At 46.8% G+C, this 13090-nt stretch overlaps 2 protein-coding genes across 2 annotated transcripts; both read right to left on the bottom strand.

Moving 5' to 3' along the window:
* LOC136967502 (synaptopodin-2) lies at nt 1–2128 on the bottom strand. Its single transcript, XM_067261308.1, has one exon. The coding sequence runs from the start codon at nt 1770–1772 to the stop codon at nt 1329–1331; it is 444 nt and encodes a 147-aa protein (XP_067117409.1). The 5' UTR covers nt 1773–2128; the 3' UTR covers nt 1–1328.
* Nucleotides 2129–4650: 2522 nt separating this feature from the next.
* LOC136967501 (synaptopodin-2) lies at nt 4651–12254 on the bottom strand. The gene is made up of 2 exons (XM_067261306.1): nt 11774–12254; nt 4651–10062 (listed from the first exon to the last, which is right to left on the bottom strand). The coding sequence occupies exons 1-2, from the start codon at nt 12237–12239 to the stop codon at nt 6080–6082; spliced, it is 4449 nt and encodes a 1482-aa protein (XP_067117407.1). The 5' UTR covers nt 12240–12254; the 3' UTR covers nt 4651–6079.
* Nucleotides 12255–13090: the final 836 nt, after the last annotated feature.

Raw genomic sequence — 13090 nt, 5'->3', positions numbered from 1 at the left:
AAAGGCTTTTATTGGCTTCTGTTAGGAACGGTTCTAAAGTGTTAAGCAACAACCAACTCAAACGTAAAAATTCAAGTGTTAGTAAATACACATCAAATATCAAATGCTGAACAGTTGGTATGGAATGCAGGCATTTATGAAACTGGAAAAACAAGCAGGGATAGTTAACTTCCACTACCATAGACTACTGTGTAAAAGTACAATTACAACAGTGTGAATAATTCTCATCAATTCTTACAATAAATCATGTCTTAATGACTGTAGATGATAACAAATCAACTGTTCATCCACAACTATATGCGTACACTTAAAAAAGTACTCTGAATAAAAGCTATAGGAGCCCTTCTCTATCACCTGACACAAGCAAAGACAAGACTCAAGTAATCTATCTAAGTCTACTTCAGTCAAAAACGTACATCCCTCACTCTCTAACATACATTGTGTCAACCGGGTTATGTAAGTGCAGGTCATTTTTCCCAGTGGCTGATATAGTGGCAGGAGACTGTATTTTATGTTGGAGGCCACTACCTTCTATCCGTTAATCTATCACACACCTCTCTCTCTCTGCCACACCTTCACGTGGTGAGTGAAAACACACGCAGGGAAAGAAGGAATCAATCTTTTAAAGTGAAGCTTACAAAACAGCCTGCCTGACCCAAATGAGTAATGGATATCGCCATTTAAGGTTCAGGTCTATTGTGGACCAGTTTGAAGTTTACTTTGGACTTTGGAATTCCTCATGTGCTATTGCCCATCCTCTAACACGATAGTGAGACTACTCACAGTAATGTGTTGGCTTCCAAAGTATTATTTTAGTAAAGGAAAGCAATATGAGTCAGATTATTTTTGTTCCATTTTCAGATTTAGGAATTGAAAAAAAATGAAAAGAAAGTTCTGAAACACCAAACAGACAGCATGCTAAATACTTCCACCATGGAGATTGAAAGGAACTGTTAACCATACAAAAATGAATGTTGACCCTTTCACATTGAGCTTCACAATAAGGTGGATATCACCATCTTAATAACACATGCCATAGCCTTCTACATAATTACATAATCCACTTTAGAGTATCAAAGTAAACTGTATAAAGAACAGTAAACATCTTTCCATACACAGAACAAAAATGGACACAAACCCATTTGGACTTCCTTTCGCTAGATACAACCTTTCAGTATATGCACACAATCGACTTCTGTACCATCTTTCAATAACCACAAACACAATTTGCTTCCTATAAAGAAATATTCTCTACCTCACCAACGTTCAAACCTTCTTTTCAACCTTTGTTTCTCTCCGCTGAGTTCTCGGTGACGGTGGTGGTGTCTTCAACTCCTCCAGGGGTGGCTGGTGGTGTTGTAAGTGGCTTTGTAGCTCACCTGCCCCAGGGGGCTCCTGTACTCCGGCCTGCTCCCTGACGCCCTGATGTTGGCCTCCGTCACTGACCTCTGTGGCAGCCACTGCCTGGGCAGGGATCGGAAGCCAGCAGGGACAGCGGGGGCCGACGCGGTGCTCTTTGTCGGGGACAGGAACGGACACAGCGGGGCTTTGCTCCGGCTCTGGTTCCAGGAGGACTGTGTTTTGGGAACGGCTTGAGAGGACACCCTGGCCTTCCACTCGGCAGGGGGCTCAGGCAGGAGTTTCCGTTGGGCGGCAGAGCGAACGTTGGAGGCTATGGCCTGCTGGAGGTTCTGGAAGGCGAAGGCTTCGTCCACCAGGCCCAGGGGGTGGCGTGAGGCGGCTTCCCATGGGGTGGGGGGCTTGTGGCCCATGGTTAGCCAGGACGTCTGCCTCCCCAGGGCAGCGAGAGGGGCCTGAGATGGGGGTTTGGGCGAGGGGGAGGCAGATCCTGACCGAAGGCCCAGCAGTGGGACTCTGGCGGGTGGCGAGAGAGAGTAGCTCCTGCCAAGACACTGGGGAAAAATAAATACATTTCAGACATGTTTACGTTTGCCTCAGTATCCTTCCAACAGAAACAAATTACAGAGTGGAACTTGAGTGGATGATTAAAGTTGCTCAAAGCATAAGGAGTCAAATCCACAAGCACCACCAGAGCCAGTATGCTCTTCACCTTCTCCCAGCAACTGCGATTATGTTCAACTGCCGACTCAGTATTAGAAATTGTCCAATAGTGTTGTTTAGGCCTATGGTGTTTTAAAAGTTTTTTGCGCTGAACAAATCATGCATGCTGCCTTTTAAGAAACACAGCATAAAAGAATTGTGCAGCCTACATGTTTATCTAGAAAAGTTCAAAGCACAAGTGATAAAGAGCCGTGCTCAGAATGCAATATCAAGGGAGAAAGCTCGGCCGTAATCAAATTGCACGACTCGATACATAATGCCCACTCAAGACTACACTTCAACATATGTCCTGACACTGCACTAAACACTCAGCCTGGCCTTCAATTTCTGAGAACAATTGGCTTAGGAGAGTGACTTTCCAAAGTGAGCCACGTTCGGCTCGTTTAAATTGGATCTGGCCTGGCTTTGTGGATTACCAGCAACACTTTCAAGGTATCTCAATGAGTCTGCAAATCTCCCTCAAGAGCCTTTATCTCGTCTCCTCCATGAATCAAAGACCAGGCCATTTTAAGCTCCCATTAGGATGCCTGGAAAGGAGGATGAATCACGCGTGGAGAGGGCCATGTTGGCAGTGTCTCTCATGTCGTTACAGGTGGTTTCTTCAGACAGGAAGGAAGGAAGGAAGATACTGCCATCATCTGTTGCAAAGGTGTAAGGACTACAAATAACGTCAACAAGCATGGAAAGGACAGGACACAAGCATGAAAGTAGGAGAAAATAAATAGGGTTCAATTGGGATGCATCTTTTGCAAACAGTTGTTATTTGTTGTTTGTTTAACTAAACTGGGTTGTTAAGGACATAAGTAGATTAGTGTCTCTATTTCCTTTCAAGAGGGATGTTAAATCGGATTTGTCTGTGTGTTTTGACTGCATGCTGTCCTCAACTTCCCTGTTTTGGTCTGTTTGGTAATGGGGAAGCAAATGTATGATTGTCTGAGGGATTTGATTTTACCTTCCCTTAAAAAGGTCATCATTGAGTCCATATTATTGTCTATTATTCCAGATTATCAGATTATTTCTTTTTTGTCTCTGAAGGATACATTCACAGCAATGCACCTTCAGGAACAGGTGTAAGTAAGATTATTGGAATACCTTGCTGGATTTAAATGTTTGAAGATCAGTTCTAAAAGTAATTGCAAGACCGTAGTGAGGTTTGAACACGGGGATGTGAAAAAGGCCCTAAGCAGCCGTTGTATCCCACAAGGCTGTGTGACTGGCTGCTCCGGATGGCGTATATTTTAGGAGATTTTTCTTTGTGTGAGACAGATGTTTGAGCAAGTCTGCATACGGTGCATCAGTGTTACGGGTAGAGATTATCTAGATTTATACATTTCAATCCCGGAGCATCCTGCTTAAAATAGACCGTTTGGTCTAACAGGGAGGGCAGGAAGCCTAAAGTGTTTATGCCTCAACCATGACATCATAGACGTATGTCTGGAGTCAAAGGTCAAATTTAAATTGTGACCATATAATCTGGCTCGACTATATCACTGGTGCAGAATCATAGACACCACTGCCACCTAGCCTTTCCATAATGCCACGGCCACATTTTTGGGGTGGAGAATTCCACAAATGGATTTGTATCTTGGACCTTGATCTCTGTGACAGCCTGGCTTGAAAGCACAACCCGCGTGTCACGTCTGCTGCTGCGATGGGCTCATGAAAAGTGGAGATAAGGGACAGGGCGTTGACATGACAACGGAACATGCGTGAGTTACAAATGTGGTCTTCCCTCTTCCATTTTTTCCAAATGTATCTTTAACCTTTCCAAGACTTTTTGGAATATAAATTAGCGCATCAATAAAACTCAATATTTTCCAAAATGTCAAAATCCTGTCAGTCTCGGCATTCATAATTCCAGTTCTGACAGCATTTTTGTCTCTGTCGCTCATGGAAAGAGATTTATGCGCATATAAATAAAGTAGCCTTAACATGCATCAACGTATAAATAAATCTACATGAGATTATAGAGCAGGTGTGACCAACAGGACAGCGCCACTCTGGTCAGGTCATTGAACAGATCACATTTCTCCCAATATAGCTTACTGCTCCTGCCCACTGTGGGCACCTAATGGTATCAAAAACTGCCAGACTCTATAAAAAGTCTCTCATGCCACATGCAACATTGATGGGTTGGGTCAGCCTTCAGTCACCCTCCCTACTTATCCAAGTTCCAATTCATTGTTGACTACTTTTAAGGTTTACTGTACAAGTTTGTCTATTATAGTATAATAAACTGTCCTCAGCTGTTTCGGGATGGGTGATACTCAAGCTAGATCAGTACTCTACAGTAAATATACAATTCTGCAAAGTAGTTATTTTTGTTTAATCATTATCCTTGGAAGTTGATGTCACCTGTAGATTAGAGTGTAAGTGTTGAAAACTCCATGTTCAAAGTGTGTTGTACTGTACTGTGAGGATACCGTGAACTAGAAAGAATGGATGAAGAAGAAGCAGTGAAAGCTCTAGAAATGTGCTGGCAGAAATGAAGGAAGAAATCAGGGAAGATAGAAAAGTAAAAGAGAGAAAATCCATTCAAAGAGCATGCGGAAGTGAACCAAGGAAGGCCAGAGATAAAATACATTTTAATGGTACTGAGGCGAAACATACAGAAAGTGCACTAGGAAGAGAAACACCCAAAAGAAAATGAAAAAAGATAACATGAGAAGGAAAGCACGCCAATAACTATACACCTAAACAGAACAGCCGATTCCTCTTCATTAACTTCACTGAATCGTAGTACTGAATATGTTTGTTTGAAACTTATTTTTGTAACATGTAAAATGAAAGCAGAATGAAAGAAACCTAAAGATAGAGATGTGGAGATGAAACCAGGAAAGTGAGCAAAATGATTATTCAGAGAAAAGAGAAATTGGCCATTGCCAGTGAGCAGGAACATACAGCAGGCAGTACAAGCCTATGGATACTTGCACTACTCTAGCGCTCTCTAACACGCATACAATCTGTGACATCGGAAGGTTTATATTTAGGGACTGAACATGATGCAACAGCTGGTAAAAAGTTTTAAAATAAACCAAACCATTCAAGTAGGGTCATTGGAAGACACTGACGGAAATCGGACAGGATCTACAGTCTAAAAGATTACATGTGTCCAAGTACATTCCCATCTCTAAGATATAGGACCCTAGCAAAACATATACTCATTATGTGCACTTACATAAAAAAAATACATTACAAATATTTATTTATGCTGTAATGTCTAAATATCATAATGATGTGATTCATGATTCCTCAATATTTCAGTGTATCATCTGCCATTATAGGCAATTTCCATCCAATTTCAATATACATAAAAACATAAATATATCAAAACATAAATATTAAAATAATATTGACTGGCAGAGTTGTAAAACCTGCCCTTTAATGTACAGTTTTTCAACTGAATTCCGCTAATCTTTTCAAAATGCTCTTTTCTCTTTTCTTGTTGCACACTAATATTCAAGATCTGACATATTAGTGTTTCCTTTTAATCTCTTCTTATCACATATATTCACTTTCTCTTCCTTGCTTTGATTTCTACCTGGCTTTTCTCTGCCCCACATTCTGATGTTCTTTCACTGATGCACACTGATGTACAAGTCCATGTAATTATTAGTAATTTCAGAGTTCAGAGTTGAACAAAAATATTGTCTGATATTTTGGCTCAGTTATAACTGGTATTAAAAAAATATATAGATCATATATATTATAATTATTATTATTATATTTTAATAATATACGATTTATTATGCCTTGATGGTATCAAGAGTAAGTGCACAGCAGATGGAATTTTTTTATAGAACTTGGATTTTCAACTCCTATACTCCTAGAGGTTCTTTTTTATGATTTCATAAATTTAAATATGTATACAATATAACATTTTGCAAGATTTCGAAAGGCGCAGTTCAAAAATAAATAGTGCACGTCTTGTTTTACAAACATCTCGATTCATGTTGTTTCAAGCAGAGAGAAGGCACTCAGTGATACTGTGTCCAAATCATTCTGTCTGGACAGGCGCTCCAGGCTTCCACACTTGGGCGGAGCATTTTTTAGCTGTGAATCTGGGTTTTGGAGCCGCTGCAGAACTGCTACCAGAGACAGAATCAGGCCTTGCAGCTACGGGGAAACTAGGAACCACATAGGTGCTGGGAGGAGGTCCCTTATAGGGTGCTGTGGGAGGTACCTGGTAAGTGGGGCTGTTAGCAGATTGGTAGGGAGGGTTTTGGGGAGATTGGTAGGGGGGGCTATGGGTAGGTTGGTAAGGAGCTTGTGGGAGCTGCTGGTAGGGGGAGTTTGGACCTTGGGCTTGGAAAGCGGCCGGAGGACCTTGCTGATAATGGGGGTTATAGGCTTGCTGGTATGGGTTACCGACTGCTTGCTGATAGGGATTATTAGAAACTGGTGGGTAGGCGTTAGTAAGGGCTTGGTGAAACTGGCCACCTAACATGGGAGGTTGAGGGGCCATGCCATAGGGCTGCTGAGGGGGCTGGGGCTGCTGGGGATAAGGGGCATTTATTGGTCCAGCCGGCTGGACAGGGACAGCTTGCTCATATCTGATTTGCTGGTTTTGGACTGGAGGAGCAGGAGCTGGGGGAGGTTTGGGCACAGGGGGCTTGGCCTCCACTGCTGGACCATAGGTAAACAGGGAGGAATCAAGCTGATAGGGCTTATGCTTCATGACATCTATGACAGCAAGAGGTTTGGGGGCAGGTTTATCCTTCCCCTTTCCCTTCTTGGCTTTGGCTGAGGGGCTTGCTGGAGGTGGTTGCTTCATTGCGCCTGGTGGATACGAAGGGGACTGGATGGGGTTGTACGACAATGGAGGAGGTGCTCGGATATTGGGGGAGTATTTCCATGAACTTGGTGTGGATGAAGCTGGAGAAGCTGGCCTTGCCTTGTTTGCTTGCACCGTCTCACTGTCCACGACAAACTTCTCCATACGAGACTGCCTCTTGGCGAACAATTCGGCTCCTTTTCCCTTGACGGCTGGCATCTCGAAAGACGAGCCTCCTCTTATCGGTGTTAAGACGCTGGCCATTGGGTTGATGGGCGAAGACGACCTTTCCGAGTTTGTTCGCAGTGGGGGAGGGGTAATTTGACGCGGAGCGCTCTGTGGCGAACTCCATGGTTTGGGAGATGGTTGAGCAACTCTTTGGTTAACCATTGGCACCTGGGTATTTACTGGTGGTTGTTGGGGTTGTGGGGTCCAGCCGGGTGTCTGAGGTTGTGCCTGAGCAGGGCCCCATGCATTCATAGGTGGCTGTTGAGGAGCCTGTTGCCAGATGGGCTGTGGTGGGGACTGAGTTTGAGTTGGTTGAGACCAAGATGGCTGAGGCTGGGCTTGATTCTGATTGGGGGCCCAGGCATTAACTGTGGCTTGTGGTTGTTCTGGTGGTTGCTGAACCCAGGGTGGCTGTGGCTGGGCCTGGGTTGGTGCTGGAGCCCATGCATTCATTGGGGGATGCTGAGTTGGAGGTTGGATTTGGGCTGGTTGAACCCAAGGAGGCTGTGGTTGGGCCTGGTTCTGTGGCTGTGTCCAGGCATTCATTTGAGGCTGAGGAGGTGACACCCAAGGTGGCTGGGGTTGGGGCTGGGCCTGGGCCTGGTTCCAGGCCTGTGGTGGAGCCTGGTTTTGTGGTGGCTGAGCCCAGGGGGGTTGTGGCTGGGGCTCTGTTTGAGGTTGCTGAACCCAAGGTGGTTGGGGCTGGGGCTGTGCTTGTTCTTGTGGCTGGGCCCATGGTGGTTGGGGCTGGGGCTGTGCTTGTTCTTGTGGCTGGGCCCAGGGTGGTTGGGGCTGGGGCTGTGCTTGTTCTTGTGGCTGGGCCCATGGTGGTTGGGGCTGTGCTTGTTCTTGTGGCTGTGCCCAGGGTGGTTGGGGTTGGGGCTGTGCTTGTTCTTGTGGCTGGGCCCAGGGTGGTTGGGGCTGGGGCTGTGCTTGATCTTGTGGCTGTGCCCAGGGTGGTTGGGGTTGGGGCTGTGCTTGTTCTTGTGGCTGGGCCCAGGGTGGTTGGGGTTGGGGCTGTGCTTGTTCTTGTGGCTGGGCCCATGGTTGCTGTGGCAGGGGCTTTGGTTGCTCTTGAGGTTGGGCCCAAGATTGCTGAACTTGTTGCTGTGCTAGAGTTGTTGGAGCTGGAGGTACTGGGGCTGGTGTCCAAGCATTCATGGTTGACTGAGGCTGAGATTGTGGCTGCAGAGGTTGAGGTGTCACCCAGGGGAGCTGTGACAAGGACTGACTTGGAGCTGAGACCTGAGGCTTCACTTCAACAGGTTTCCATGAAGTCTCAGGTGGCTGATTCTGTACAAGCTGTGTTTGGGCCGGAGCCCAGGAACTCCCTTGAAGAGGCTCGGGCTGGGAAAGACGCTGAGCCTGAAAAGTGGAGCCGTTTCCTTCCCATGTTGATACCTGCTGGGGCTGCTGCTGGTCCTGAGGTTCAGGGGGACTTGCTGTGTGTTCTTCCTGGGAGGGGAGATCAGGAGGAACCTCCTGTGGGGCAGGAGGGGAGGAAGACTCTGGGGCGGGTGCTAGAACTGGTTTGAGATCCGAGGCAGGAGCAGGAGCTGCGATGAAGCCTACGACCGGTACGGGCATGGTATTTTCAGCATTCTGAGGAAAGACCTGGTTGGCTTCTTCGAGCTGCGGAGACCAAGGTGGTGAATTGGGGTTAATAACTGGCTTGGGAGCCACTGGCGGAGGAGTCTTGTGTTTGACTCTTGGGGACTGGAGGAAGTTGCATGCCTCTGCTCCCAAACTAAGGTAGTCCTCCTCAGGGCCTGACTCGAAACCCAACTTCTTATCACTCCTGTTCAGGAGGTTCAAGAGCTCAGGGTTTGGGGACATCTTGGGAGCGTCTTTGAACGAGAACATAGGCTTGACTGTATTCCTCCGCCTTGGTTCCTGCAGGATCCCAGTCTTAATGGCTGGCACTGAAATGCGCTCGTCACGCGAAGCAATCTGCTCTCCCTGGCCCTCTTGGTTTGTCATTGTGGGGGAATACTGAGCAGGTGCCAGATTTTGGGCCGAGAAGGGTTTGGCAGTGCGATTGCTGAGCGAGTTCAGCACATCGTTGGCCTGCTGGTGGCCCACACCGTTCGTGGTGGCCGAGTAGTGCTGCATTTGGTGCTGCTGCTGCTGCTGACCCTCCAGCTGCTGTTGGTACATGTGAGTCTGCTGATATTGTTGCTGCTGCTGTTCGTACTGCAGTTGCTGCTGTTCGTACTGCTGCTGCTGTTCGTACTGCTGCTGCTGTTCGTACTGCTGTTGCTGCTGTTCGTACTGCTGCTGCTGCTGCTGCTGTTGCTGCTGGTACTGTTGCTGCTGCTGGTACTGTTGCTGCTGCTGGTACTGTTGCTGCTGCTCGTAGTACTGCTGGTACTGCTGCTGGCTTTGCTGGTGCATGTTCACGTCCATGTAGGCCTGGCTTTCCGTGTTGGACTGCATGTAGGACCGTTCCTCCAGCTGCTGGTAGGAGGCCTGCTTCTGCACCTGGATGCCCTCCACAGGCATGCCCTGGCGTCTCATCTCCTCGTGCTCGGCGGTTATCTCGTCCATCCTCACGCGGCGCTGGGCGAACATCACGGCGCCCTTCCCCTTGGTCTCGGGCAGACGCTCCATCTCCTCCGGGTCGTTGAGCTTGCGCTCGATGTCGAGCAGTCCCTTGTCCCAGTCAAAGGTCAGCACCCTCCCGCCACTCTGGGCATCGGTGAAGAAGTCCTCGTCTAGTTCGGACTCGCTGGTGGCCACGAGGGTAAACTCGACGGTGTGGGTGTCCTCTTCGTCGTCTTCGTACTCGGGCTCGCTCTCGCCGGTGCCGTAACTGACCAGTGTGTATTTCTTGGCCCTCTGCCGATGCCTTTTGAACATCAACACCCCCTTGTTGTTGGGGTTGGGCGCGGCAGCATTCAGAAGAAGAGCAATGCGCTTACATTTAGACTTGGCTTCCTTTACCTGCTTGTCAGACAGGCTCTCACTGCGCCTGAACCCTGGAGAGAGAACAGACAGAGAGACAGATGCAAGAAGGCAAGTTAAGGAGTGGAACTAGAGGAGGGATATTTCAAATTGTTGCTTCTTGTGGCATACATCGCACTACATGTGAAGTTATGAGTATTAATAGCCTGAGGAGAACTGAGACCCCCACAAATCATCACATTTGGATGAACATGCATTGGAAAATAACATGGATTCTTGACATTTCGGATCTACAAAATACATATCTATTCATGTTGATATTTGCAGTTTGAATTATTTTGATTTATTACTTTGCTATGCTTATATAGCCTTGGGGTTACTATGCTAAAGTACAGTTACAATAACTTTTATTTACTGTATACTGCAGCCATATAATTGTATTGATACATTGTCTGATCAACAAAAAATATCAAGTTTGCATGCTTTACGGCAATGTAGGATTGATAAATAGATATTTGAAGGATTTAAAAATCAGCAAATGAGTACAACATAATGTAGCCTGACATCAATGTTATTTTACAATTGACTATAAAAAGTACTTAATATAAAATACTGTTTGGAAAGCTGACTAGAAAATGCCTATTAAACAAACACTCAAAAACTCTTTTTAAAATGATTGATCCATTCATTTGTTCATTCATTGTCCCATTCGTGACTATTAATCAGGATCCTTTTAACTCACTGACAAACCTATAACAGATTTATTTATTCAATTAAATATGCTGCGACAACAATCCATGAGGCAATTACCTAATTCCGTGACCCATGTCTAATATCCCTGACATTTGTTCACTTATAGTACATGAAATTACCACAGCTGTGGAAGCCTGTTCACATAGCGCCCCCACCAGTAAAGCCAATAGCTAATAGTTTAAAAATAGCCTCACATGCAGCACATTTACCAGAACTCAAAGCACCTCAACCAGTCCTTATCTGAATGTCCACAAGCTGTCCACTTAAAACCCATTTGTCCAATCGGATATGTCACATTCGCCAACACCTTAACCAAAGCTAACAACAGATACCACATAGCACTCTCTCCAGTGGCCTGGCCCAGCCCACACAGCACAACAAAGTCTCATTAAAAGACAACCATCCTTGCATTTCTATATTGCCGTATTACTAACCTCAAGGTGGCAGAGACAGGAGGAGTGAGCAGGGGGCTGGCTTTTTTAGCGCGGTTAAGATGCACAGTTATAAAGGATCAGGTAACAGGCCAGCACATGCTGGTGTCTGTCAAAGGGCCACTTCTGCAGGCATCATCAGCATGGCTTTATTTATGTCTCATGCAGCTCAGAGCAATGCCCCTACCAACCAGGAGTCTATTCTAATCTCTGCTCTACATTCAGACATATCAAACAGCCTGGTCTAATAATTGAGCATGAATGACAGTTTATATTGAGCCCCTGAATAAACACGAATGATTCCATCTGTGCTTGCACACAGCAAGATTGTCTCTACTATGATTCATCTACAACTGGACATGTCTTCTCATTCCCAAACTAATAAATGAAGCCCCTCCCACAGCAGAAGATAGCTTCTACTATTTTAAGGTTGCATTTTAGTGCACACTACCCATGGCTGAGGAGTCACTTGGCTGAGGAATGCCCTGCAGGCTGCTATTTGCTATTCCTTTTTAGCACTTAATAAGCGTATAACGCGCACACACACACACACAGAATTCTAGCAGTGTTGTGTCTGAAGAACAAACACGTAGGTACTTACGAGCGTGCTTGGCTCGATGCTTGCTGGGTTTGCTGAGCTCCGAGTCCGAGTCCCACTCCTCTGCCGGTGCTCCCCCCTCTGATGGGATTCCGAAGGAGACGCAGAAGGAGGCGGGAGCTTCCTCGCTGTGCCCTCCTCCTTCCTCCCCTTCCCCCCCAGATCCCACACTTCCCCCGGCCCCCAGGTCACCCGCTCCCCCCCGCGTTGCTGGGCAGCCCCTACCGGGCGCTGGGTGCTGCAGGATGACCTCCACCTGGCCCAGCAGGGCGGGGTGGCTGAGTACCACCCCATGCTGACCGAGGGGCTCCCTGGCTGGGCAGGGAATGTAGAGAGAGTGGGTTGCGGTGTGGAGGGCCTCGGACTCTCTGGTCTGAATGGCCCCTTCCACGCCGCGAGCGCTCCCCAGCGAGGAGCAGACCGGGTCCTCCAGGCTTTGCTCGGAAAGGGACAACTGGAGCTCCACCATTTCCCCTGGACAGAAGCCCCCCAAGGAGGCTGGTTGTCCCTTGCTCTCCAGGGACTCTAACCTGCTTCTCTCCCCTGAGGAAGGCAGGCATAGCTGGGAGCGGACCAGTGGGGTCCCCTCTGTGAGCTCTGTGTCACTCTCTGCCCCTCCATGGTAGGCCTCATCCTGGGACTCAGTTACGTAGAGCTCCCTGGGGGTGTGGACCCGTCCAGGTGACAGGATGTGGAGGGTGGTGCTTTCTGACGTGTCCCTGGAGGGGCCCGTCTCTCTGAAATACGTCTCCTCTGACTGTAACTCTTGGTTGGTGGGGGAGCAGCATCTGTGTCGAGGTGAGAGACGTGGAAAACGCTTAATTATTTGATTCCATTTTCGTCATTGTAAATTTTTCTTATATGTATTCATAAATACCATGTTCACGTTTTTTAAAATGTGTACAGGGTTCAATTTAAAAACGTAAAAACTTCAGAGACAGAAGTAAGGTATTTCAACCAAACCCAGCTCAACCTTCAGTTGTGGTCTGTCCAATCAAGCAAATGAATTCTCTGTCTCTTCCTCCTCATCTAATTACACAACGTAAATGATTACAGAGAAGCACTGAAGCAAAAAGCAATCGCATTTCAATGGGGGCCCACTTAATTACCTCACTGTATGTCATAGAGAAATTAAAACACAGTATGTCGTCTTTATTGAGTGATATTATTGACAGAGACTTAATTAGACCTTAATGGACTGTCCTTTTCTCCCAAGAGAAGATGATGAGAACCTCTAGTTAATAAGAGCAACATGGCGGAAGATCTCCACAAGGGCAGCCAGACAGCCTGCTGTCACATTGCATCGTGAAGCTCTATTTA

The sequence above is a fragment of the Osmerus mordax genome, chromosome 23 (assembly GCF_038355195.1).
Source record: "Osmerus mordax isolate fOsmMor3 chromosome 23, fOsmMor3.pri, whole genome shotgun sequence".
Lineage (NCBI taxonomy): Eukaryota > Metazoa > Chordata > Actinopteri > Osmeriformes > Osmeridae > Osmerus > Osmerus mordax.
This window is presented reverse-complemented; position numbering and strand designations above follow the sequence as displayed.

Excerpts from the sequence above, each read along its gene's own strand:
- LOC136967502 (XM_067261308.1), bottom strand. The coding sequence starts at position 1,772 with ATGGGCCACAAGCCCCCCACCCCATGGGAAGCCGCCTCACGCCACCCC.
- LOC136967501 (XM_067261306.1), bottom strand. The coding sequence starts at position 12,239 with ATGGTGGAGCTCCAGTTGTCCCTTTCCGAGCAAAGCCTGGAGGACCCG. Across the intron at positions 10,063-11,773 it reads GCATCGAGCCAAGCACGCTC|GGTTCAGGCGCAGTGAGAGC; the intron begins GTAAGTACCTAC and ends TTCTCTCTCCAG.